The sequence below is a fragment of the Electrona antarctica genome (assembly GCF_951216825.1).
Source record: "Electrona antarctica genome assembly, chromosome: 19".
In the NCBI taxonomy this organism is placed as follows: Eukaryota; Metazoa; Chordata; class Actinopteri; order Myctophiformes; family Myctophidae; genus Electrona; species Electrona antarctica.
The window spans coordinates 8,098,073-8,125,662 of NC_136800.1; the positions used below are offsets into that span (position 1 = coordinate 8,098,073).

At 43.4% G+C, this 27,590-nt stretch overlaps 1 protein-coding gene across 1 annotated transcript; it reads left to right on the plus strand.

Annotated features, from left to right (window-relative positions):
- Window positions 1–11,057: 11,057 nt before the first annotated feature.
- On the plus strand, window positions 11,058–27,162 carry LOC306943813 (opsin-5-like; the record flags this gene model as incomplete). Its single annotated transcript, XM_079530338.1, has 7 exons — window positions 11,058–11,184; window positions 20,894–20,981; window positions 21,583–21,745; window positions 22,651–22,778; window positions 24,016–24,350; window positions 25,723–26,181; window positions 26,995–27,162. The coding sequence occupies exons 2-7, from the start codon at window positions 20,894–20,896 to the stop codon at window positions 27,160–27,162; spliced, it is 1,341 nt and encodes a 446-aa protein (XP_079386464.1). The 5' UTR covers window positions 11,058–11,184.
- Between the last annotated feature and the right edge of the window lie 428 nt (window positions 27,163–27,590).

A 27,590-nucleotide genomic window follows, 5' to 3' on the forward strand; every position in this document is an offset into this window, starting at 1 on the left:
GTCCACATGAAAACATAATTTTAAGACTTTCTGTACACTTAAAAAAAAGAAAGGGTGGAAAAAAATCACGGCACTCCATCTTTAAGTATGTCCGTACATGGATAGATGTGTCCGTGACAAAGACTTGGTCATGCCCGTGGCAAATTTTAGATTTACTTTTTTAAACACCATTATGATGTTCTTATTTTGATCATAAACCCAATTACTGTATGTCAAGTCTCCAGGTTTTCTTCAGAATATGTAGACATGTATTTAGTACGACACTTGAGGCACAATAGGAGTTTACCTGCCTGGCAGGCAGGTAAACTTATATGAGGGGCAGGCAGGTAAACTTATATGCATACATATGGAGTTTGGGACCTGATCTCCATATGGCAAAAAATATTTTGCATATGCAAATAATTATTTTATAATAATAATGTAAAATATTTCATTTACAATAATTCCCTCTGCCGCTAAAGCTCATTAACCCATTTTGGGTGGGAACCCCTTGTGGTGTTTTAAACATTGTTATAATTTAGCTATTGAAAAATAGCAGATCTACAAGCTCATAGCGCGCCACCGAGTGGCGCGCTACGAGCTTGTAGGTCTGCTATTTTAGAAAAATCGTGAAAATATTTATTTCAGAAAACTGGAGGATTTAGAAGAATTTCTTTACATTTTGAGGTCAGGCCTAAATGGGTTAAGGAGTGGGCCAACTGAGCCCCCCCCCCCCCCCCCCCCCCCCTGCCAGAACAGTAGTGATTGCGAGGGAAATATGCAATTGAGAACATCAGGTGCATTGTTTAGTAAAGGATTTATTTTAATCTTTTACTGCAACCCAGCTGTTCTGTCATCCACTGAGAGGCGCACCGATGCAAGACTGGTTGTTTACGTCTTTACCAACAGTCTGAGAAGATAATAGACAAATTAAAAAGATAATGAGGAGCTGTTCACTTCATAAAAAGCTACGGCATACAGATTTCTATGATACAAACATAGATGCAGATGGAAAGAGGTGTTGTTTAATACAATCAGATAGGACTTTTCTGTTTGGATGCATACATACGAAACAACAATACAAACAGCAGCAAGGCAATATACAGCAAGCTAGGATATTGCTGTTTGGAACATAATTAATTAATATTCTGTGTGTTATCTCTAAGGGTTCCCATGACTGACTGGTCAGAACTGAACTGACATACTGTAGGAAGATAAGATGGCCATTGAGGCTGTGATTAACATTTAATTTGCACAATAAAGAAAAAAGTGATCTGTGATGGTGTTTGATTTCATCTAGATCAGAGGATAGTGTGATGTCAGAGGCATATGCTGACTGCCGTCTCAATATATAATGCAGCGAGTGCAGCGTTTTGATTAGAGTTACATGTCAGCCTGAAATCTAAGAAGAAACATCATATCTGGAAGATACTGGATTTGTTTTATTATTATTTTATTATACCGTACATTACTATTAGGACAAGACCACCTGTTTTTCTTTATTCGCCGTTTAGTTTATTTATTTATGACCTTTTATATGTACATGATGAAATTATATGTAAGTCTTTTTTATTACGAGTCACACATTCTTAATTATAGCTGCTGCACCTCAATTGGCCGGGGGCAGGCAATTTGAGGAGAAAGAAAAAGGAGGAAGTGGAGAAAAATGGAAAATAGCAAGAGGAGGAAGACAAATGAGAAATACAGGAGAGTAATAATTATGTATCTCTAATTCGCACAGTACAAAGCCTGAGCTTTTTATTCTGCGTTGCCCAGTGCTTCAACTCACACGAAACAAGGTGGATTCCTTATCACTGCAACCAGCTTTATTTATTAGTAAATGGAGTGCTGAAGAGCTTGTGGAAGTGATCTATTGTATATTAAAACAATTTAACACAACCAAGAATTGTGTCTTATAACATCCAATAGGTGAGAAATAGACCAGTAGAATAGATTCACTTAGGACTAGGGCTATACAGTACGTTGTTGCAATTTTCGTCAGCTTCCAGTAGTATAAATTGTTACTGTATAATTACATCATCTTTGCTTTATTCATCGTGGAGTTGTCTGTCTGGAGAGCAGTAATTTATTGGCTGTTGCTCGGGGTTCCCGTAGATTTGTTTGTTCTATAGATACAGACATGATACTGACCATGACACTGACTATGATACAGACATGATACTGGCAATGATACAGACATGATATTGACCATGATACTACTGGCATCGTGGCATGATACTCTTACATCCAGTTGGAGTGCGTTCCACAACATCTATGCAAAGAAGAAGAAGAATTTGGTCTTGAGCCTTGTGCAGGGGACAGTATAAGCCCTTAGCTGCCCTAAACGTGGGCAGATGACCATGGAGGGCTCTATATGTGGTCACAAGGACCTTGACCTGGATCATAAAATTGACAGGGAGCCTGACTGTGCAAGGAGGACAGAATGGGAACGATGCGACATGACCTTCTGAACCTATAGTCAATGATGTCACAGCAGCAAGGACGGGTGTTTTCAATGAAGATGCAGTATTAAAATGCAGTTTGAAGTTACAAACGTGTTTGAAAGTGAAATATCCCTTTAGGTTTAAATGCTCTGGCATGTTTAAAAGTAAAACACAGCTGAATGCTGTTTGCAGAAGAGTTGTATGGAACATTCTTGTATCTGCTAGTAATGATGAGTGCCATAGGGAGTACAAAGCGAATAGAACAGAGCACTATTGAACACTTGAACCCAGCAGGAGGTTGATCACCACAGGATAGAGTATACCAGACTCTGATGTGTGTATCTGTAGTATACGGCCAGCAGCCACAGAGAAGCTCCTATCTGGAACATAAGAGGAAAATAAATCTGTCCCACGCACTCACTGAGCCCCGTCTATCAGAATGCTGGGATTCACAGTATCAAAGGCTCAGGCTGCCCTAAGATCTACTGTAGCAGCACAGGGATATAGAGCCGTCATCAACCCACATCAGAGGATGTTATTATGTCATTTTTGAAACCCTGAAAAGAGCTGTTGCCGTGATGCTCAAAATAAAAAACATCGGTATACTGAATGATTGGCCACATTTCCTTACTAGTAAGGAAATTCACATTTCCTTACTAGTAAGGAAATGTCAATAAAAGGAAGCTTAGAAATTGGTCTGTAATTCTGAGGTAGAGATGGGTCCAGCACTCCAGGTTAGTCCAGGTTACTCCAGGTTTTTTTTTTAGGATATGCGACTGACGTCAGTCACCTACTTACGACCGTTACTAAGTGGTGGAAAAAGTTCCCAATTATTTTACTCAAGTAAAAGTATCAATACTACAAAATAGAAATACAAGTAAAAGTTTGGAATTCAACATGTGCTTGAGTAATAGTAAAAAAGTATTGGCATCAAAATTGACTTAAAGTACCAAAAGTAAAAGTATTCATTGTGCGGGGGAATGTCACATATTTCAAGTTTTCAAATGTCAATATTTCAAATTGAAAGTAGCAGATTGCCATATCGTAATTCATCACTGTGCAGCCTACTTTCTGTTTTCGGCATGTAAAGTCCAACCATTTATCTCGATGCTACATGTTTGTCATGATTGGATGAAATTGGTATACCGACCTGAACTGAAGAGCTGTAGAGACGGGGAGGGGAAAAAGTAAATTTAAATTTAAAAGTTATGAATTGAATGGAGATTCAATTAACCTTGAGACTTTACCATAGAGTATATAAAAGGATAGAGACTGATCTGGCGCGAAGCTCCGCCCCCTCCGCTATTCATGTCAGTGGAAGTTGCTCAGTGGCGTTTTGAAGCACCCGGAAGACTGCCGGAAGTCCCTCCTCCGGACCTCAACTTTGAGGTCTGGGGTGACGTATGCAACCGAGCGCTCAATGTTAAAGCTGCACGGGGTTTCCCGGTCATGAATCCACGGGTCCGCCTGTAGTCCCTCCTCCTACCACTAGGACCCAGACCTTCAACGTTGAATAGCCTCACTGGCCCCTTCGACTTTACTGTTGCCCAATCCATTCAACTGCCCTATAGATCTGTCCAACCCACTGTACGGTACATCAGCAACATTACTCATAATGCTGGATAACAACATGGTGGTGTTAGGGAGAATGTAGTCTCTCGAGACGGTGCTGTTTTCCCCCTTTTTTTTTGCAGATGGGTTCCCATGAAGGATGTTATGCAATAACATTCTCTAATTAGGTCTATGCTGGTTTATTTCATCATAGTTTGGTTCTTGACTCTCCTATATGACACCTGGTTGAATTTCCCTCTTTTATCTCTTCTCTTCTCTTCCAATTCCCTCCCCTCCTCGGGTGTGTGTGTGTGTGTGTGTGTGTGTGTGTGTGTGTGTGTGTGTGTGTGTGTGTGTGTGTGTGTGTGTGTGTGTGTGTGTGTGTGTGTGTGTGTGTGTGTGTGTGTGTGTGTGTGTGTGTGTGTGTGTGTGTGTGTGTGTGTGTGTGTGTGTGTGTGTGTGTGTGTGTGTGTGTGTGTGTGTGTGTGTGTGTGTGTGTGCGTGCGTGCGTGTGAAAAAATCAGTTGTACCCATCCTGACGTCATGGATTTATCAAAGCAACGTGTAGTGTAGTCCATCCATGCATTCAGAGATATGCAGGAGTCCAGCCATGCATGTTTGCAATCAACCGCTCACAAAACCCCCGGCAGAGTAGAAGCAAGGTAGCCTAATTGGACCGACTGTTGCACTAGACTAGAGTACACGAGACTGTCGAGATATCAGAATAGGCTACTACTACTTCTGTCTTCTAGTCTTCTACTACTACTACTACTACTACTACTACTACTACTTCTGTCTTCTAGTCTTCTACTACTACTACTACTACTACTACTACTACTACTACTACTTCTGTCTTCTAGTCTTCTACTACTACTACTACTACTACTACTACTACTACTACTTCTGTCTTCTAGTCTTCTACTACTACTACTACTACTACTACTACTACTACTACTTCTGTCTTCTTGTCTTCTACTACTACTACTACTACTACTACTACTACTACTACTACTACTACTACTACTACTACTACTACTACTTCTGTCTTCTAGTCTACTACTACTGTAACATATCTGCCAAGGTAAGATATACATTTAAACTTTGAAATGTGTGGTCTTGAGTTTAAAGCGCCATGCTTGTCTTTTTAAATTATAAATTATATAATCTTGTGTTGTTGTCAGTGTGATGTCAATGTTGAGCAATAGCACTTGTTGAGAGTGGACGTACAGTTTCTCATTCATCTCTGGTGATGATCTGGAGCTACCAGAGTTATAATCCATTCACTGTACTGTTGTCTCGTGCAGTGTTACCATTTAATGTTGTTAACAACAATTGTATTATTATTATGAATATTAAAACAAGAATTGATTCAAATCAATTAATTACCAGCTGATTACAATCTTCAGAATTGTGCTATTATCTGAAATGTATATATCTGTGTCTGTTTATGTGTGTGTGTGTGTGTGTGTAAACAACAACAGGATCTGTCCAGGTGAGTGTAGCCTAGTACAAAATGGAACCAAAGGACCCTAGAACAAACTCTGAGACTGTCCAAATGGACTGTTATAGGCTCATTTGGTTGTCCTTATTGGCTTCTAGGAGAAAAACAAGACACTTCACTAATGTGATGTCCTTTTGAAAACCACAATTACAGGTGCAAACAACTACTACCTCTGTCGATAACTGCACTGGGTACATATCAATATTTGTGTAAGACACAATAAGAAGAGGTATTTTTTATAGATATTTGTATTGAAGGAGTGGAGTAATACAATTTTTGCAGTAAACAAGACAGTAATAATAATAATAATAAAAGTTTATTTGTAACATGAAATGCAGGTCAAAGTGCTTTACATGGCAATGGAGGGGAAAAAGCGAGGCATAAGACATTAAAATAACAGCAGTAAAGCAATACAGTGTGGACATGAACAACAAGGAATGTAAAAGATCAAGTAAAAGCTGTTTTAACCCATTTTGGGCGGGAACCCCTTTTGGTGTTTTAAGCATTATGTTATGCTTTAGCTATTGAAAAATAGCAGATCTACAAGCTCATAGCGCAATCAATTCAATTCAAGAATTGATTCAATATGAATAATAACCAGCAGCTTCCGTATAGATGTGTGTTTAATATAAGGGGGGTCCCTGCGGAGGTTGGTGCGGTGGTCCGCGGCAATGTTCCCTCTAATTTGTTTTCGGTCTGAGTAAACAGTCAAACCTCCTGAGCAGACATCAGCAACTGCTGAACAAACATACATCACCTTGACACCAACTAGCCCAAAATGAGAGAATGCGAAGTGAGCGCCCCACACTTCACACAGGTGTGTTTTTTTTAGTTTTGCCAAATGGATTTTGGGAGTGAATCAATGAATAGTTAGATAAGGCAACAAGTTACAACATTTTTTTTGGTAATATCAAGGTGGTAGGCTAGCAATTTTAGGAGCCTTTTCAGGCTGTGACCCGCCAAAGTAATCATATTTGAACTGGGGACCCCCCACCCAGACAAGCAACAGAATGGTTCCACAGATAAATGTTGTGAAATAGCAGATGTCCAAGGTCGTTGTGAACTTGTGGATTGGCTATTTGCACAATTGAGTACCACAGACGAATAACAGTCTAAGTCCACACTATTGATCCATAATATATAAATGATAGATAAGGGTTCAGGACAACGAGGCCTTTTCGTGGAGGGGTCAGTCTGAAATTTGGACTGTTTTTCGTCTGTGGTACTCAATTGTTGCCTCTGTCTTATATAATAATAGGGCTGTCAAACGATTCAAATATGTAATCGCGATTAATCACATGATTGTCCATAGTTAATCGCAAATTAATCGCATATTTTTATCCGTTCTAAATATACCTTAAATCAGTGGTTGTTTATTCTGCATTTGAGCCACGGACCACCATTTGATGACATTTAGCCTTCCAGACCCAAACTAAAGAACTGTATTGATGTTGGTACCATTAGGAGAGATAACAGGCCAATGTTGATCAAATTAATTTTGCTACATTCTCAAATTGTGTAGAAGTAATGGAGATGTGTAACAATTTTGCAACTGTTGAGAGTGTGAAATTGAACCAAATGGACCCACTTGGTTTAATTGTACTCGCAAGAGTTAAAGATCTCTAAGGGTTCATTTGGTTACCAAGTCTCCATCATGTAGCTGGGGACCACCTGGAACCCCCTCAAGGACCACTGGTGGTCCCCAGACCACAGGTTCAGAACCACTGCTTTAGTGCTTTTCCAAATACTCTTATCAACATGGGAGAATGCTTTTTTTTTTTGCAAATGCCATGGAAGAGGGCAGAAATGCTCAAAGCATAAACTCCACACACACGCTGCGCGCACTCCCAGACCCCTCCGCTCCGCCTGCCTCTCTCTCATGCAAGCACGCACACACACAGGCTGTCAACATCAGCTTTAGCAGGCATTAGCATGGTGCAAAAGTAACTGCTGCGTTTGTCTCCCGAAACTGTTCAGTTCAGCCTGCATGAACAGCGCTCGAGCGCTCGGTTTCTGCCCCCTCAATGTCGTGGCGGTGGCTTCCAGGCGTGTGTGTGTGTCGTGTCGTGTGTGTGTGTGTGTGTGTGTGTGTGTGTGTGTGTGTGTGTGTGTGTGTGTGTGTGACTCGGTTTCTGCCCCCTCAATGTCGTAACTCTTCTATGAGTTGGCTCTGGGTCAAACCACCGCGATGGCAAATGGCTGTGAATGTGCGTGGCAATGGAATTGGCCAATGCGAACTCTATAATCGTAATACTTTGGCACAAACCAACTATTGGCGAAAAACAATATTGATGTAACTAAGAGTTTCGATGAGTTAGCTATATTTTATATCCAGAGATTTAGAAGGAATATGCGAAATCGTGAGGCGACAATTCCTCCTCCTCCGCTGTTTGTCTTCTCCAGTGAGGAGATCACAGTGGGCGGTGGCTTCCAGGCGTGTGTGTGTGTGTGTGTGTCGTGTGTGTGTGTGTGTGTGAGTGTGTGTGTGTGCGTGCGTGTGTGTCTGAGCCAATGGCGCGAGGGGAGGCAGTGTTGCCAGGTCCGCGAATTATAAGCGAGTTGGAGTGTGTGTGAGTAGTGTGTTGAAAGGTGTTTTTTGTGGGCTTTTGAAATATGCAGACTTGGCAACACTCAGCAAGAAGTACTCGGCAGTATGGTTGCCAGTGTTGCCAACTGTCGTGACAGAAATAAGCTAAGCAGCCTCCACGTTATGCTGGAAATATGCAGGCTGGAAATGCATGCGGACTTGGCTGGAAATATGCAGACTTGGCATGATCTACCAGTCGACTACCAGTGTGGATCTACTGTTGCAAGTTTCCCATCCTAATATAGACCTGCCGATTCTTCGAATCAGCTGGTAAAAATGAATTATTGTAACATAATTGTCACTTTGTACATACAAATTAATTCATTATTAAAATGATTTACAGTCATATGTTTTTCTTATCAGCACAATTAATGCAACGTTAAATATGACCATCAAAAAGTAGGAATTTAAAAAACTTTTTTTTAATTCCTACTTTTTGATGTACTGGATTTGGGTTTAGCACTCCACTTAAAACCATTGCTGATGCCCAACCTCTTTTTCTCATTTAATTAACAAAGACCAATCTTGAAATATGCCTTGAGGTCAGGATATGCATCATGCATACATAATTGTCAATCCATGCCCTCATCACAATTTTGTACCAACATATGGTCCTTGACAACAGAACATACATCATCATTTTCTGGAGGTAGGCTATATGCTCAGTGATCTGAAATTGTCATTAAATTAAGTTTTAGTCATCACAGCTTAGTTGTTTAGTTTTCAGTGAAAAAAGGTAGCCAATGAACATTTTTCTTCATAGTTTTAGTCGACAAAAACAACACTGCTCTCATGACTGATCTAATGAATACAAGGACTAGATCAATCATCTCCATGTCAAAGTGCAGCTGTTAAGTCATCTATGTTTTTTTTTTTCTGCATCCAAACGCTGGGCTTTGACCTGGAGCATTTCACGTGCATTTAAGTCTGCTAGTCTTTGGCATCATGGTCCATGGATTCTCCATCTGACCGACCAGAAACGGCTTCATGTGGAGCTGTCTCCTTGTCCTTTCTTTCATCAGCAATGGTACCTAGTGGGTTGTCCCGATCACGTGATCCGAAATCGGGGTCGATCACGTCATTTTCAAATGATCGGAATCGGAGCGGGAGCAAAAAAACATTGGGACATCCCTAGTTGCGACAGTAGGTAGCAGTTTACTATGAAAACCTGCAAAACCTGTCTGTCAGTCCGTCCATCACGACACCATCAGTCCGTCACGCCTCATGACACACTCCATATATGGCAGTCTGCATATACTGTATGAAGATCACGACACTGATCATCATCAAACCAGGGATAGCCATACATGGAGAAGACTGGATCATCACCTAGATCTGCAAATAGGGAGCCGGCCAGCAACTCTACATCTGACCTCAAACCCTTAGATCTCCATATATGGAGCTGACCTGTTCTGACATTCCATATGTTGAACCTTCCCCACCCGTCTTTCCTTTTCGATGTCTCCCTTTTGGACTGACACCTGTCCATTCAAACTCTAGACGGCCCCAAAGTTATTAGTGCAGCCGCGCCCGGCAGCCGACTCTCCAACGTGTCTACACACCATAGTTTGTTGTGATGGACAGAACCGTGGTTATATTCCATAGAGGATTTTGAGCATATGATATATGCCGTATTTGATTTGATATAAAATTTAAAAAAATCCTTCTAAATCCTCCAGTTTTCTGAAATAAATATTTTCACGATTTTTCAAAAATAGCAGACCTACAAGCTCGTAGCGCGCCCCTCGGTGGCGCGCTATGAGCTTGTAGATCTGCTATTTTTCAATAGCTAAATTATAATGTTTAAAACACCAAAAGGGGTTCCCGCCCCAAAATGGGTTAACTGTCCTTTTGCGCAGATCACGCAAACCTCAGCAAAAAGAAAAGGACAATATCGATGGCCTCCAACTGTATATGGTAATTTGAGGATTTCTTCCAAGCCTCAATCCCACCCTTGATGCTTGGTGCACCAAGCAGGCAGGCATGCATGAGCCAAATTACAATGCTCACATTTCAGCCTCCTCGCCTCCTCCGTCCTCAAGCATGGGGTGTTACTGTAACTGTTACAGTATGGTGGAAAATGGTCCAAAAGAGAGAGCTGGGTGGTCACTGGGGAGACAATTGTTTTCTTTTTCTTTTTCTTGACTGTCTGTTTGAAATAGATGTAGCAATTTTATTTGCAACTTGGCCCTTTTGGGGAACACACTTTATACTAATGAATGATATATAGTTTGCATAAGGAACAACGTAAAGTGCCACATCTGGGGAAAATAAATAATAATTAAAGTGTGAAATGTGAAGTGTGGAAGTGGAATTTCATGCATGGACTTGCCTTGCAACATTACATTACAGAAAATAATTAACATAATGAAATAAAACAAATTGAAAGATGTCAGTCACCATGCAGAACCAAGGACGTATAGCAGCCTATGTTTTCAATGAGTCAACCCTGGTTAACCCATTCAGACCTGAGACCAGATTCTACAAATGTCTTCTAAAAGAAATCATGACAGTTTTCTGAAAAACATGTTTCTATGTCAACTTTAACGTCAAGGAGCCCCAAAATTCTATGTATTTGGCCGCCGACCCCACTCAGAAAAGATGTTGTTCCAAGGACCCAGCATGCAAGCAAATGTTTGAGTTAAAAACATTCGCTGTGAATGATATTAAAAGATTAGTGCCACATTTTCACGATTTAAAAAAAATAGCAGCTCTACAAGCTCATAGTGTGGCACTCTGTGCCGCGCTGTATGGGGGGGGCAGTTGTAGTTTGTTTTCTCCCCTCTGCTTCAGCTCTCCTCTCCCTCTCTCTCCATCTGTCACTCAGATTCACAGGTCCAGCCCATTCTCTCAGTTCAATCATGCAATAACTCAGTCAACTCCGCCTCTCACCACTGGTTGGGCCACCACACAGCAGTCCACCAATCATCTCCAGCCATCAGTGTATATAAAGCACCTGTGTCATTCCCTCCAGAGTGCTCTCTCACAGTCTAGTCCCAAACAATTTCAGTTTCAGTGGTTTGTTCGAGTCCTAAGCAGTTCATTTTGGTTTTGCAACCAAATACTTTACAGGGAAGGGGCAGGTTAGCTCTGGGTTACCCTGTACTTAGTGCATCACGTAGGTAATTTTCTGTTATTATACACCAGGTTAGAGGTGAGTGCCACATGCTGTAATTTCCTTTTTGTATGTAGAGTAGGAAGATTTTTGTTTCCCTTTTGATAGACTAGAGGTTTGATTTATTTAGGTAGTGGTTGAATGTACCCTTTCTTTTGGCACCACCAGTCCCTTCCCTTATCTTTTTGGCTTGATTCTCATTTACCTTAGACCAGTTTGTTAATAAACAGGGCTCTCAGTTCACCTTACCATTTGTCTGTTTTCACTTCTTTCATTTTTGGGTATATATTGTTAATGTCCCGCCCTAGACCACCAACTGGGGCATAACATGTGCCATGAGCTTGTAGATCTGCTATTTTTCAACAGCTAAAGTTTAAAATAATGGTTAAAGTGGTTAAAAGCTATTAGGCGACACAGATGCGTCATCAGGTCTAAATAGATAGGAGGTCAATGAATATGAAATATCAACATATTGAATCAAGCAACTTAAAAAACTATCTGGGGTGCAGACAAAAAGCTGAGTAGACATGTAAATGACCCCAGAAGTGTTTTAAAGTGAGATATGCATTTATGCCCTATTAAAAAAAGAAATGTACACCATGGTTAAATATTGCTCCCCAGGCAGACCCCAGACAGTTTAGGTATTTGATATAAATGTTTTATCAGACTCCTCCCCCTTCCTAAACCTATTGTAAGATGAAGAGACCTACATTAATACAGGGCAAGGGTTCTCAACGTTTTTGGCTGGGGACCCCCGGAAATGCTTTGGCCATGTCTCTGGGGACCCCCGGAAATGCTTTGGCCATGTCTCTGGGGACCCCTGGAAATGCTTTGGCCATGTCTCTGGGGACCCCCGGAAATGCTTTGGCCATGTCTCTGGGGACCCCCGGAAATGCTTTGCCCATGTCTCTGGGGACCCCCGAAAATGCTTTGGCCATGTCTCTGGGGACCCCCGGAAATGCTTTGGCCATGTCTCTGGGGACCCCCGGAAATGCTTTGGCCATGTCTCTGGGGACCCCCGGAAATGCTTTGGCCATGTCTCTGGGGACCCCCGGAAATGCTTTGGCCATGTCTCGTGAGAACCACTGATATAGGGGACATTCAAAATCACAATTTGCCAATGATAGTTGAAATGATTAAACAAGATTAATAATTATAGGACATGATTAGAATGAAAATAAGCCAACGCAGTTGACATGATTAAAAAAGATTAATGATTAAAATGGACAATTAGCCAACATGCATAATTATACAAAATACCAAAAACTATACTTCAGAACAAAAGAAACTGGTGAGTTATGTGTGTGTGTGTGTGTGTGTATGACTGACTGTGTGTGTACAGTAATATGACTGGGCACACACGCACGTGCACACACGCGTACAAGAGTGTATCTGTGAGTGTTTACTTACCATTACGTGTCCTGCAATCAGTGTGTGTGTGTGCGTGCGCACACACACACTCGTACAAGAGTATCTGAGTGTACTTACCATTACGTGTCCTGATCAATCAGAACATCCTTGATTATTCTATGAATTAAGCAGGTGCGCAAATCCCACTGAGCGCTAGGGGTGGTCCACAGTGCTGAGAAATCGGGTAAATTTCAGGATCAAACATACCCCACCCCCAATTTCGCGTCTACATTTTGTGTCAAACCCCCAAAACTTGCGGTTAGGGTGTGGGGTCGGACTAATGAGCTGTCGACCTTGCAGTACCACGCTACCCAACACAATATGTAACATACATTGTAATTCCCTCAGTACAGACAACAGCAAACGAGTTCTTGAATACTGGCAGGTTTATTGATCCAAAACTTAGTTAGTCCAAACCAGACCGTGAGAACTGTATAGTAAAAAACATATACACAAATACAATAATCACTAGTCAAAATAATAACAAACATACAGCAATATCTTAACATTCTCTTAATAATGTCATATACCTTCAATTACTGTATACACATAAATAAACTTAGGTTACATATTCACATTACACACAAAGACCACATCTGACAAACTACAGCCAAACATTGCTATCAAACAATTCAATACAAAACAACACACAAAAACGTCAACAAACAGTACCTTAGTAGCTGCATATACTTGTATGAGGAAATTGTGCTAGCTTAGTACTTTGTAGCCTATGATCTTGTCATGCTATGAGCTATCTTGCAGATGCAAACACACTGAAACACATGGATAAATCAGCGGAGTTTCTTGGTAAGTGTTACGTTGATAAATGTCTGGGCGGAAACGAGCGACCTAAACACAAAGGTTCCGCCCTAGAGAACTTTGGTTCCTACCCAAATAAATAGCTGAAAAATACTGCGCCGACTGACACAGAGGCAGTTACACTCCCACCAAACATATCACATGTATATGATTTCCTTCAACCTTTGAGAGACAATACTGCATAGAAAAATATAAACAAAAACAATAACTTCAGTTCTTGGCTTCCCCAGAGACGATCACCTACGACTGCACCTGTAGGGAGACAGATAGAGAGAGAGGGGAGAAAGAGAGAGGCCGGAGTCTTCAGTCTGCTTCCATCAGCGTCACCGTCTTATGGATGGGCCTTTCCAGGTGGACAGGTTTGGAGATGCGCTTTCCTTTCTCATCAAGGGTTGAGTCGCTGATGAGCAACTTGAGTCTTCGCACCTTCCCATCTTTCCCTGGGTACACTTCGATGATCTTTGCCATCCTCCACTGGTTACGTGGTGTATTATCATCTTGCAGGAGTACAATATCATCGACCTTTGCATTCCTGCGATCTTTGGTCCACTTCTGTCTCTGTTGGAGACTCAGGAGGTACTCCTTCTTCCATCTTGTCCAGAAGTGGTTGGATAAGAGTTGAACTCGACGCCATCTCTTGCGGAGGTATAGATCTTCCTTGACGAACTTCCCAGGAGGTGGAGCGAGTATCGTGGACTTCATGGTCAAAATGTGGTTTGGTGTCAGGGGCTCTGGACTGGATGAATCATTCAGACAATCAGTGGTCAGAGGTCTACTGTTCACTACTGCCATGACTTCATACAGGAACGTTCTTAGAGAGGAGCAGTCCAGCTGCGTAGCTGACTGTTCTAGAATGGACGTCAAGACACTTCTTATGGTGCGAATTTGTCTTTCCCAGACGTCACCCATATGACTTGAAGCTGGGGTGTTCATGATGAACTCACATCCAAGTTGCTTGAGCTCTTCCTGATCCATTTCTTTCAATGCTTCAGCAAACTCTCGTCTTGCTCCGACGAAGTTTGTTCCTTGATCACTTCTTATCCGGCGTACATTTCCACGAATGGCGATGAATGAACGCAGCGCGTTAATGAAGGCATCCGTGGTCATGTCGTCGAGCATCTCAATGTGAACCGCTCTGGAACACATGCAGGTAAGTAACAATCCATAACGCTTTAGCTCTTTCCTTCCTTCCTTTATGTAGAATGGTCCAAAACAGTCCATCCCGCAGTAGGTGAACGGAGGAGCTGTTTCCATCCTGTCCTCTGGAAGGTCTGACATTCTCTGCTGTTCAGTGCATCTTCTGAACTTCCTGCACTTAGTGCACTTGTAGATATGGGACGATACAGCCTTGCTGCAGCCTAGTATCCATATGCCATTAGATCTGAGCGCATTCATGGTCATCCCTCGTCCCTGATGGTACACTCTCTCATGGTAGTGCTTGACGAGTACGTTTGACACATGACTGTCCTTTGGAAGAACCGCTGGATGCTTCACCTGTGGATGTAGGGCAGCATGAGTTAAGCGGCCTCCAACTCTGAGGACACCTTGGTCATCCAGGAATGGACTTAACCGGTGCAACTTATTGGCGTTGCCTTTGACTGGCGTCTCCTTGTCACTCTGGAGTAACTGTATTTCTTGTGAGAAGGTTGCTTCTTGAACCATCTTGATTATGGTCAACTCCGCTTCTCTCCTTTCCTCCAAACTGCTGGCTTCACAGGACTTTGGCTGGAGCCCTTTAATTTCTTTCACATGGCGCTGGAGTCTGGCGATAGCTTTCACCATTCTGGACCAGTCTGAAAACTTGTGTAGGCGATCTAGCAGCGACTTGACTTCTTTCGCCTGGGTGTCGAGAACCTGGACCTTCTTAAGTTCAGGATCGTCACTTGTGATCTCTCCCACCTTGACGTCTCCACTTGGTAACTCCTTCTGCCAAAGAAAGTCTGGGCCTGTGAACCAGTTAGAGGATACCAGTTGCTCTGCTGTGAGGCCTCTTGAGGCGTGGTCTGCTGGATTCTCTTCCGAAGCCACATACCTCCATTGTGTAGACTCTGTGCTTTGCTTGATGCGTTCCACACGATTTGCCACAAATATGTGAAATCTTCTGGCTTCGTTATTGATGTAACCAAGGACAACTCTTGAATCAGTCCAGAAGACTTCTTGTAGGCACTCTACTTCTAGTTCCTTCCTGAGCATGTCACTGGTGCGGACGGCTACCACTGCTGCTGACAGCTCGAGTCTTGGTATGGTTGTGACCTTAGTAGGAGCGACTCTCGACTTTCCCATTACAAAGGCACAGTGGACTTCACTTGATGTACTCACTGCTCTGAGGTACGAGCACTCTCCATAGCCTGACTCACTGGCATCGGCGAAATGGTGGAGTTCGTAGTGTTGGACCTTGAAGCTTGATGGAACGTAGCATCTTGGAATCTTCACCTCGGCTAGATTTCGCAGGTCTTGAAGCCATCTTTCCCACAGAGGTCGTAGGTCATCAGGTAAGGTGTCATCCCAACTGAGCTTGTCACGACACATCTGCTGCAGGATCTGCTTTCCCAACAAGATGAACGGTGCCACAAATCCAAGAGGGTCGTACACTGAAGCGACTGTGGACAGGACTCCTCTTCGGGTAAGTGGATTCTCTTTGACGATCACTCTGAACTGGAACTCATCAGAAGCCACGCACCACTGCACACCGAGTGCTCTTTCCATGTGCAGTTCACCCAGTGCCATGTCCTTGTCTTTGGCAGCTTGAGCACATTCTTCTTTTGGGATTGTGTCTAGGACTTTCTTGCTGTTAGAGATGAACTTATGCAGCCGGAGTTTGCCTGTGCTGCAAAGCTCTCTTGCTTCCTTCACAAGTTGGATCGCTTGGTCTTCAGATGCTACACTTGACAATCCGTCATCAACGTAGAAGTTCCGTTGGATGAACTTTATGGTGTCTTCACTAAAATGTCCTTGTCCTTCAGCAGCGACGTGCTTCAGCCCATAGTTGGCACAGCCAGGTGACGACGCTGCACCAAACAAGTGGACTTTCATCCGATAGATGGAAGGTTGGCTTTCAAGATCTCCATTGTCCCACCAAAGGAACCGCAGGTAATCTTGGTCTACTGCTTTAACATGGAACTGGTGAAACATGCGTTCGATGTCACACATGATTGCCACAGGACCTCTTCGGAAGCGATACAGAACTCCCACCAAGGTGTTCGTCAACTCAGGACCCGTCAGGAGGTGGTCGTTCAAGGACGTTCCTTGGTACTTGGCGGAGCAATCGAAGACAACGCGTATCTTCCCAGGCTTTTGTGGATGATACACCCCATGGTGCGGAATGTACCAAGCTGGAGCTTTGTGGATGTCTTCCTCCGGGACCTTTTCTGCATCTCCGCGTCTTATGGTCTCATCCATGAAAGTCTTGTAGTCCTTGTAGTACTGATCGTTTCTTCTCAGCTTCCTTTCTAGGCACCTGAGACGATGGATAGCACAGATCTTGTTATCAGGTAAGTTAGGTCTTTCTTTCTTGAATGGCAGCGGCATTTCATAATGACCGTCGCTCTTTAACTTGATGCACTTTTCCATTTTCGACAGGAACCTTAGATCTTCTTGAGAGATGGGGCTGGTCTCTGACGCTCTTTCAACGAAGTCAGACTCCAGCATCTTGATGACATCTGCAGGTAAGACAACTTCTTTGATCTGTGTCCTACAGACATAGTGCACTTCCTTTGTGAGGTCTGAAGAGGATGGTAGACCTGGCATCACTTGCTTCACCATGACTTGGTGACTTATTCCAATTGCATCTCCGTAGTTGAGACACGGGTTGCCATATCCCACTACACTCCAGCCCAAGTCTGTCTTCTGTGCAAACGGCTGGTGTTCCTCACCAGGCACCACTTGTCTTGGAACGAGGGCTTGGGCACAGTTGTAGCCAATTAGCAGGCCGACATCACAGCTTTGCTGAGGAGCGATCTCATCTGCAATGTGTTCAAGATGAGGCCATGCTTTCGCCGTCTCCGGTGTGGGAATATGGTCTCTGTTTGCAGGGATAAACTCTCTTGAGTAAGTCACAGGCAGAGTGATTATCTTGTCTGAATAGAATCCTCTAACTTGTAGACCAATCAGCTTCTGACAGGACACGACTGTGTTTCTTGAAGCCAACGTGGATAGCTTTAGCTGAACTGGTTCACTCCTAGCATTGAGAGCCTTCGCTGTCTCTTCGAGGATAAAGGTTGTGTCACTTTGTGTATCGAGGAGTGCATACACCAGAACTTCACGACTTGGCACACTTGTAGACGACACCCACACTGGAATTATTGTGGAAGTATGAGTGTCTCCAACATTCTGGATGACTCTAAGTGCCGTCGCCGCACGTGATGGTCTCTCTGACTGGTCTTGTGACTGTTCATTCTTCCTTTCTTTGTATTTGTCACTGTCCCTTGCTCTGTCATACCTTGTTGACATCCTTTCTTCCTTGGTGCGATCGTCATGAAGACAAGTTGGGTGTCTTCTCTCACAAGTGTCACAGCTGTTTCTTTCTCCACATTCCTTAGATCGGTGGCCAAAATTCAGACAGCCGAAACACAACTTCTTCTCTTGAACAAACTTGATTCGCTCCAAGATTGTCCTTTGTATAAACTTGCGACACCTTTGTAGACTGTGTCCTGCCTTCTCACAGAAGACACAGCTTGTGACGACGGCTCTCTCATCTGAGCTGGTTGCTAAGACCTTTGCTCCAGGACCTCTGCTCCTTACACCCTTGTCTGGAATTCTTTCACTTGGCTTAAGAGCATGGAGAGATGTTATTGGGCTGCAAGCGATTTTAGCTTCACGTGTGAGGAACTTGACAAACTGGCTGAAGCTCGGGAACATGTGAGTGTCTTCTTCTGCTTCTATGACTTTCCTATTCCATCTTGAAGTCAACCAGTCTGGAAGTTTAGAGAGTATTTTCTGGTTCTCGTTGCAATCATTAAGTACTTCAAGACCTCTCATCTGGGACATGGCTGCCTCACAGCTGCGCAGGAAGTCGGTGAGTTCTTGAAGTTCCATACTGCCTTTGGAGCTTATCTTGGGCCACGCGTCGAGCTTCTCTCTGAAGGCCTTGGCGATGAGGAAGGGATTGCCGTATCGCTCTTCTAGGATGTGCCATGCTGCATAATACGCTGACTCTGTGCCAAGTAAAAAGTAGCTCTCTATGGCCTTTTTAGCAGATCCACCCACATACTTGCGTAGATAATATATCTTCTCTTCAGCTGGTATGTTCTTCCTGTCAACGAGTGTCTGAAAGGACACTTTCCAGTCGTTGAATCGGAGTGGGTCACCGCTGAACATTGTAGGTTCAGGTAGAGGAATGCGACTCGCACTGATGGATTCTGCGAGCGCTCTGACGAGAGCTGCTGTGCCGTCTTCATATCTGTCTTCTTGCCTTGCTTGTGCTACAGCTGGTGGTGTAGAACAGTTCTGCAGCGGGCTAGTTTGAGGCTTGACTTCCTCTTCTTTCTTCACAGAGACACGGTGGAGAAGCTCATTTATTTCTTCATCCGAGCAGTCGCCTTTAGATGCCGGACATGAACGTTCACTCTGATCATATACTTGCTGTCGTGCCTTGGCAGCCTTTAGCTTCTTAATACTCTCCAAACGATCTAGTTCTCTGCGCTTGGCTTCTAGCACTCTTCGTCTCTCTGCGTTTTCAGCCTCTTGTTTGGCTTTTAACTGAGCGGCTTCAACTTCCTGTCTCGCCTTTAACTGTTCGGCTTCAACTTCCAGTCTCTGAAGCTCTTCAATATAACGCTCTTGCTCCAGCTGGACTTCTAAAGTGGCTTTGTTGGCCGCAACCTCAGCAGCTGCACTCTTCCTGCTTGCAGAGGAGCACTTAGTGTGGCGAGAGCTAATGCCTGTAATTACCTAATTACCTAATTACCTCTTCAATGACTCGATGTTCTTCATGCCTTTGACTTATAGTATGCCTATGGACTGTAGCTTCCTCCCTTGCATCTATAAGGTCCATTGCATCCTTTACAATCTTCTTTGTTACTGTTTCACAGGTGTCGATTCTGCGACGTGTGTTATGGTCAGGAACCTCAATGCGTTTCCAATCATCATAAACATCATTTAGACTCCTAGAGGTATTGCTTACTTTAGTGATGTGTCCATCTAGCAGGTCGTCTGAGCACTTTCCACTCAGCGCTTGGTCGGCTTCTTTAGTGGCATCCTTCCACTTCTCATAGCACACACTGAACCGATGTGCAACCTTTCTTACTTGCTCATCATGCTGTTCTTGACCCTTTTCCGTCATTCTGCGGACTCTTTGGCCTAATGGTGGCTCTTCTGAGGGAGTGGGATTCTCCACTATAATGCCTTCATTCACTTGTGGCTGCACGGTTGTGCTGTGCTTCTGCACACACTCTGTCTTGTCAGGTGCGTGTGACTCCATGTCTGTGCAATGTACATCTGCAATTACATGCTCTCCGCCATTTTGAGACATCTTACTTCTTACTGCTCTTTGGTGCTGTCTTCGGGAGCAGTTAAGTTCTCACTGTAATTCCCTCAGTACAGACAACAGCAAACGAGTTCTTGAATACTGGCAGGTTTATTGATCCAAAACTTAGTTAGTCCAAACCAGACCGTGAGAACTGTATAGTAAAAAACATATACACAAATACAATAATCACTAGTCAAAATAATAACAAACATACAGCAATATCTTAACATTCTCTTAATAATGTCATATACCTTCAATTACTGTATACACATAAATAAACTTAGGTTACATATTCACATTACACACAAAGACCACATCTGACAAACTACAGCCAAACATTGCTATCAAACAATTCAATACAAAACAACACACAAAAACGTCAACAAACAGTACCTTAGTAGCTGCATATACTTGTATGAGGAAATTGTGCTAGCTTAGTACTTTGTAGCCTATGATCTTGTCATGCTATGAGCTATCTTGCAGATGCAAACACACTGAAACACATGGATAAATCAGCGGAGTTTCTTGGTAAGTGTTACGTTGATAAATGTCTGGGCGGAAACGAGCGACCTAAACACAAAGGTTCCGCCCTAGAGAACTTTGGTTCCTACCCAAATAAATAGCTGAAAAATACTGCGCCGACTGACACAGAGGCAGTTACATACATGATGATGTATTAGTAATATTATTGTTCCTGCTGTCAACCAGGTTAAAGAAATCACAGATTGAGGCTTCACGTGATAATGATCTAAAATAATAACCCAAAATAGACGATCTACAAACTTAATAAGAGTGAAATCAGTCGTGCATGGTGACTGAAATAACTTTAATCCATGAGTTTTATAAAGCTGCTGTCATTATTTTGTTACAATTATTAAACTCTCCATTATAAGACTAGACTGACTGTTATGTCACTAGTTGCAATATGCATACAGTACACAAACAGTACAAAATACACACACACCAACCTAGCTCTTAATTAGACTTGTTGAACTGCTCTTGTTTAACTGATCTGTTGCAGATGGGTCTATTTGCGGATGACGTGGCATTCCATTCCAACATACCTGCAGAAGCAGACATAACAGTGGCCGTCATCTACTCAATATTTGGTAAGTGAGCGAGAGCATCTAAAATTGTCACTGGTCCCATTCATCCACAAATGAACAAAAGATAATAAGTGGTCCACAACATTGTAAGATGCTCAGGTGGTGCAGTGGTAGTGCCTGCCTGGGAAGAGTGATATAACAAGATAACAGGCTCCTACGTGCTGGGGTGGCACCTGTCAGCTGTCACTGTCCGCAGGATGTGTTGGTCAGGAGGAGTAGGACGAAGGCTACTTACTGTATATGTCCTCCCGGTGGGAGTTCCTCACTGGCAGGTGAGTCAGTTAGGATACGATACACAGAAAAAAACCCCACAAATCGTAGGTTAAAACTTTAGTGAGAAAAATCAATCTACCAAGTAACTAGAAAATAAAGTTTTTAAAAAATTGTAGTGGAGAAAAAGTATAACCCTTGCCTCTGAGATGTAGTGGAGTAGAAGTATTGGAAATACTCCAGTAATGTAAAAAAAATACCTCAAATTTTTACTTACAGTAATTACAGTACAGTACTTGCTTAACGTATACTGTACACACTGGTTGCGACTGTGGCTCTCACAGCAGGGAATGAATGAATGGTGTGTTTACTGTGTTGTAATGTTGTCCTGCAGGCGTGTGCTCGGTGTTGGGCAACAGCACGCTGCTCTACGTCTTCTACAAGAAGAAGCACCAGCTGAAGCCCCCCGAGTTGTTCATCATCAACCTATCCATCAGCGACATGGGCCTGACGCTGTGTCTCTACCCTATGGCCATCACCTCCAGCATCTACCACAGGTAGTTAACACAAAGACATGGGCCTGGCGCTGTGTCTCTACCCTATGGCCATCACCTCCAGCATCTACCACAGGTACTTAACACAAAGACATGGGCCTGACGCTGTGTCTCTAGTCTCTACCCTATGGCCATCACCTCCAGCATCTACCACAGGTAGTTAACACAAAGACATGGGCCTGGCGCTGTGTCTCTACCCTATGGCCATCACTTCCAGCATCTACCTCAGGTACTTAACACAAAGACATGGGCCTGACGCTGTGTCTCTACCCTATGGCCATCACCTCCAGCATCTACCACAGGTAGTTCATGATTTGTAGAATCGTCCTCGGGTCTAAATGGGTTAAGTAAAGGTACTTGGTGTACTTTAGTTTCCACTACTGCCCTCTACCCCATGGCAATAACCTCCAGCATCCACCACAGGTACTTTATCACTCGCAGCACCAACACAGACAACAATAAGGCCCCATTTACACTGGCAGACAAATCTAGCCTGAATCAGATCTGTGCCACATCGAGATTGAAATCCGATTGGTTTAAATGAGTCTAACATGTCACATGACTCATTTAAACAAATCAGATTCCAATCTGGATGTGGCTCAGATCTGATTCAGGCTTGATTTGGCTGCCAGTGTAAATGGGGCCTTTAAGGGCTTTAAACAGAAGCGTGACTTCCTAGAACAGTGGACTGTATGCTTTCTGTATGTGATTCATGTGACAGAATGATGTGATATGTCTGCAATTTGAGATTGAGTGTAGTGCAAAATTCAAAGGTTCATTTAACTATATGGTTGTTTGACAATATGGTTGGCTGTTAGTTCACAGGTGTTCCGTCTCCCCCATCTCATCTTTTCTTCTCCTTTCTGCTGCCTACCACCCCCATCGTCCATCCTCTCCATCCTCTCCAGGTGGCTGTATGGGGAAACAGTGTGCTACATGTACGCCTTTTGTGGCGTGCTCTTCGGCATCTGCAGTCTGACCACTCTAACCTTGCTGAGCATGGTGTGTTTTGTGAAAGTATGCTGTCCGCTCTACGGTGAGTCTTCAAAGAACACTGAACCGACAAAGGGATTCTTATAGTACATCCTTCGAAGCGGCTGAGATTGATTAATCGATGTGAGGAAATTATACGATTGTCCCCTCTGAGCTGTTCCTCCACAGTAGCCTTTCTTTGAAGCCCACGCTCAGTAATTGCAGTCTGTGATGTGGTCTAATGTGGTGCAATTACAAGGCTTTTCTTTGTGACCCCTGAAAGCTGTGTTTTCCCAGGAAATGCCACAGTCTGTCCCAACTCTTGGATGTTGTACTGTAGTGTAGAGAGCCCCCCCCCCTCAACCCATTTATCTGAAATGCATTATTTGTGAACCATTTTATTGCAGTGGTTTTCAACCCTTTTCATGTCAAGGCCCATTATTTATTCTGCATTTAAGCCACGGACCAGATGACATTTAGCCTCTCGGACCCAAATACTAATGAATATTTTCTTATCGTTGGATAAGACTGTGTCCACAATTCCATGGTGCATTGATGTGGTACCATAGGAGAGATAACAGGCAAATCAACAATTTTTCTACATTCTCAAATTGTGTAGACTTCTTGTAAATTAAGAAATGCAAATGTTTAACAATAATGTCATTTTTGTGAGAGTTGGGTCCATTTGGTTACCAACTCTGCATCATTTAGCTGGGGACCACCTGGAACCCCCGCAAGGACCACTGGTGGTCCCCGGACCACTGATTTAACCACTGATCTAATTTCTCATTAGAATATGGTGAAACATCTGTTTCCCCAGGATTCCCATGCAGGATATGGCACAATCTTGGATGTTGTATTATAAATTAGAGCCCCCCTCAACCCACTTATCTGAAATGCGTTATTCATGAACCGTCGTTCATCGTCTCGGGCATATAGGTACTTTATCGTGGCTGACGTTTGGAAATTGGGATGTCCCGATCACGTTTTTTTGCTCCCAATCCGATTCCAATCATTTGATTTTGAGTATGTCTGCCGATACCGATTTTTCCCGTTCTGCCATATCCCAATGGTACAATATCCAAAATCACAGACGATATCCAGTCTGGGATATAATATTGATACTAGGGATGTCCCAATCACGTTTTTTTTTTTTTTTAACATGTAGGTACAAGGTTTCTGTCCAATGGCAACAATATCTAGGCTTTCATCTAAAATACAGCGCTGACTGAAAAGCTCAAACCTTTGATTTGATATATTAAAAATGGCTTGTAACATCTAATCAAATCTCTGTTCCCAAGGAAACCGGTTCAGTTCGCTCCACGGCCGCCTGCTTGTTGCCTGTGCCTGGGCGTACGCCCTGTTGTTCGCCTGCTCCCCCTTGGCCCACTGGGGCCAGTACGGCCCCGAGCCCTACGGCACGGCCTGTTGCATCGACTGGCGCTTCTCCAATCAGCACGACGACGCGCGCTCCTACACGGTGGCACTGTTCGTCTTCTGCTACGCCCTCCCGTGCTGCGTCATCGTGGTGTCCTACGTGGGCATTCTGGCCACGGTGCGTGCCTCCCGCAACGCCATGGAGCGGCACGTGTCCCGGCCGACGCACATGAGCGACATACAGACAATTATCACCAAGGTGAGGAAACGGCCTCATAGCCGCCCTACATAATAACACGCATATTATTGGTTATTCCGTTATAGTTTGCTGTGCTCTGAAGTTACGACGTCAGGCACAATTATAATTGGATTCACATTCCACAGAAGATGACATTCCAGTTGAACCCACATAGCGTTCCATTATTTCTTCTCTTCCACCCGTCAAGGAATACATAATTCATTCTTAATCAATCCCATACCTGTTTTGTTTATTTGGACAGGACAATGCATATTAATGGACGTCACATGGACTTAAATACACCGGATATAGCACAGTTGCTAATTTTCATCCACAGTCCTCACAAAGAAACACAAAACGGAAAACAGACAAACAGTGGAATACATGATTTACATAACATTACATAGGGAACACAGCATAAACAATACACCTAAGGTTGCAGCTTTGGTTTTCACCTAATAGATACGTAGAATGTATAGTGTTGTCTCATAATCTCCGACTCCATCTCTCTCCCTCTTTCACATTCTATCTTTCCCTCTCTCCGTCTCTTTTCCTTCCACTCTCACAAGTTCACAACCTTCTCTCATCATCACTGCTTTGTGTAATCAGTCCCCCAGAGGCGCATTATTAAACCTCTCATTTTCATTATTGCAGCCACTAACATATAGTTACTAGTCAGTAGTCATCATCAGCAGTAAGCCCAGGTCAGCGGTACGCGCTAGCCCCTGCTCGTGCTAATCAAACACTCAGTTGCAAATCTTATTACTGGCACAATTCGAGTCTATCCAAGAACCGTCTCCAATGCAAATATATTATAAATGGGCCCTGGGGTCAGAGTAAACCCATTGTATGGATTTAACACAGAGGGGTTATGCAGGGGATAATCCAATGACCATTCAAATGGGAAGGAAGAGTGTTGCATATTGAACTGTCTACTTAGAAACACGAGCCTGCTGTCGAGCACCGTAGCTTCTCAAAGAAGCTGCCAGTGACCCCAATATATCTTCAGTGAAGGAGATTGTCATTAGCAGGTATTGGCTCTGGATGCTGGCATGCATTATACATTGTGATGGATGTGAAGCCATAATGCTCATCATTTCATATCCATGGCCATAATCAATGCAAGAATGTGTTACCAAAACCTCGTTCTCTCATCATATGAGTAGCACAGAGCAATATTATTAATCTCTAAACTTAATCTAGTGATCAATATATATCATTATTTATTATTTATTTATTATTTTTGTGGTGATGTATGCACTATGCTCTAAATGAACCAAATGGACCTTTCATTTTTTTTTTTACTGTACACTCGTGAAAAGTGGGGGCCCGTCCGTGGCCCAATGTATATAGGCTGAGAATCAATGCTCTACTTTGACTTTCTCTTCTCCAGCTGGGTGTTGCTGTCTGCATTGGGTTCTTTGCTGCGTGGAGCCCCTACGCCGTGGTGTCCATGTGGGCCGCTTTTGGACACATCGAGAGCATCCCTCCTATGGCATTTGCCATGCCAGCTATGTTTGCCAAGTCCTCTACCATCTACAACCCCCTCATCTATCTTATGCTGAGGCCCACCTTCCGCAAGGTGATGTGCAGGGACCTGGGTAGCCTCCGGCGTGCCTGTCTGAGAGGCTGCCTCTGCGCACAGGGCCCTGGGAGGTGCCATTCCAAGCCAGTGAATAGGGTCAACCTTTGCATGATCTGCCATCGACAGCCCGACCAATCCTGCTCCACCAACTCGTCTGCCCGGCCTGCTCTAGTGGAATCGAGGGCCAGCAGCGGTTGTGAGAAGTGCAGCCAGGTGTGTCAGCGTTTTGGTCAGTACCTCCAGGGTAACAATGTCACTAACCTCACAGTCAGTACTGATATGCCAAAGGCTGAAATAACTCACATGATGGAGCCACAAACAAAGAAGCAAAATCCACAGCAAGTCTGTCACAAGACGTCCATGCGAGCAGCTATGCTTGGCGAAAGAAGTTTAGAAATGGACAATCTTCAGGTCAACCTACAGATGGTACCTGGGCATGCCAAAGTGGCTTGGCCCTAAACCTTCCCTCATGTCATACTGTTTACAGTGTATCTCTGGACAATATTTTTTGGTCGACTTTCTATAAACTGTATACAGTTATTGTGCAGTGTATTGGTATCATTCCAATCTCGAAAAACATCGGCAAAAAGGGGGGAAAAAAGAGAAAAATGTAATCCTTTGAATTTACCTCTGGAGGCACCGCTTAATTCCTCATGTAGAGACCGCATGTCGGCCCGTTGACTCTCCTTCAGCCCTCCTCATCCGAAGGTGCTCCTATGTTTACATTCCTAATAACAACTCCACACGTTGAGTTGCCGACAGATTCAGCTGCGGAGCTCTGAATCGGTCTTGAGAGAGCATTCATATAATATTCAGGAACATTAACTTTTTGTTGTTCTGTCTTGTTTTAACTTATATGGGACACGGGGACAGTGGATTCAGGATTATAGCAAAAATATTTACAGCAATATCGGATGAACAAATTATACTATAAAATTTAGGCCAATGTAGGGCATGAATGTATCTATTTCACATACAAAATAATCTATGCATCAGGCCAAACGCAAAGGTAACGTGCTGTGCAAAATATACTGCTATAAGGGCACGGCCACACCACACTTTTATTCTTCTACCTATCAGTGCAGATTCTGCACCCCCAGAAAACAGAAGCCTGACACAGACATTGTCGTCTGGATCAGCAACAGGTCTGCTCGAGGTCTTCTGAGGGGCGTGGGACACGTAGCTCACCACAATCCAGGTGTAGACGCCCGCAGGCATGTGCACGACACGAGCATGCGCGTGACATGAAAATTCGCTTCCGTATAGTCGCCCCTCAACTTCTCCACGCGTCCAAAATAAATGCACGCTTCTCATTGGAAATTAATTACTAGGCGTCAGTTGCTCCCTGTCTGATAAGGCCTTAATTTATAGTTTTATATATATATATATATATAATCCTGCCAGAACCAACTTATTAAAACCTCAATTCTGCCTCAGGGAATCACAGAGAACAATGGAAGAGGTACAGTATAGCATTGCCATCACAGGGATGTTGTGGACTGATTCATATTGGCCCAATCCCAACGTACGCCCACTGTACTTGAACACAGACATGCTGCAGTCTTTAAGGCTTAGATGTATGCAGACTTATGAGGGTGTATACATGCGGTAGCAAGGGCTTGGTATGAAATGATTATTTATGGCACCTCACAGAACAACGATTCTGATAATAGTTT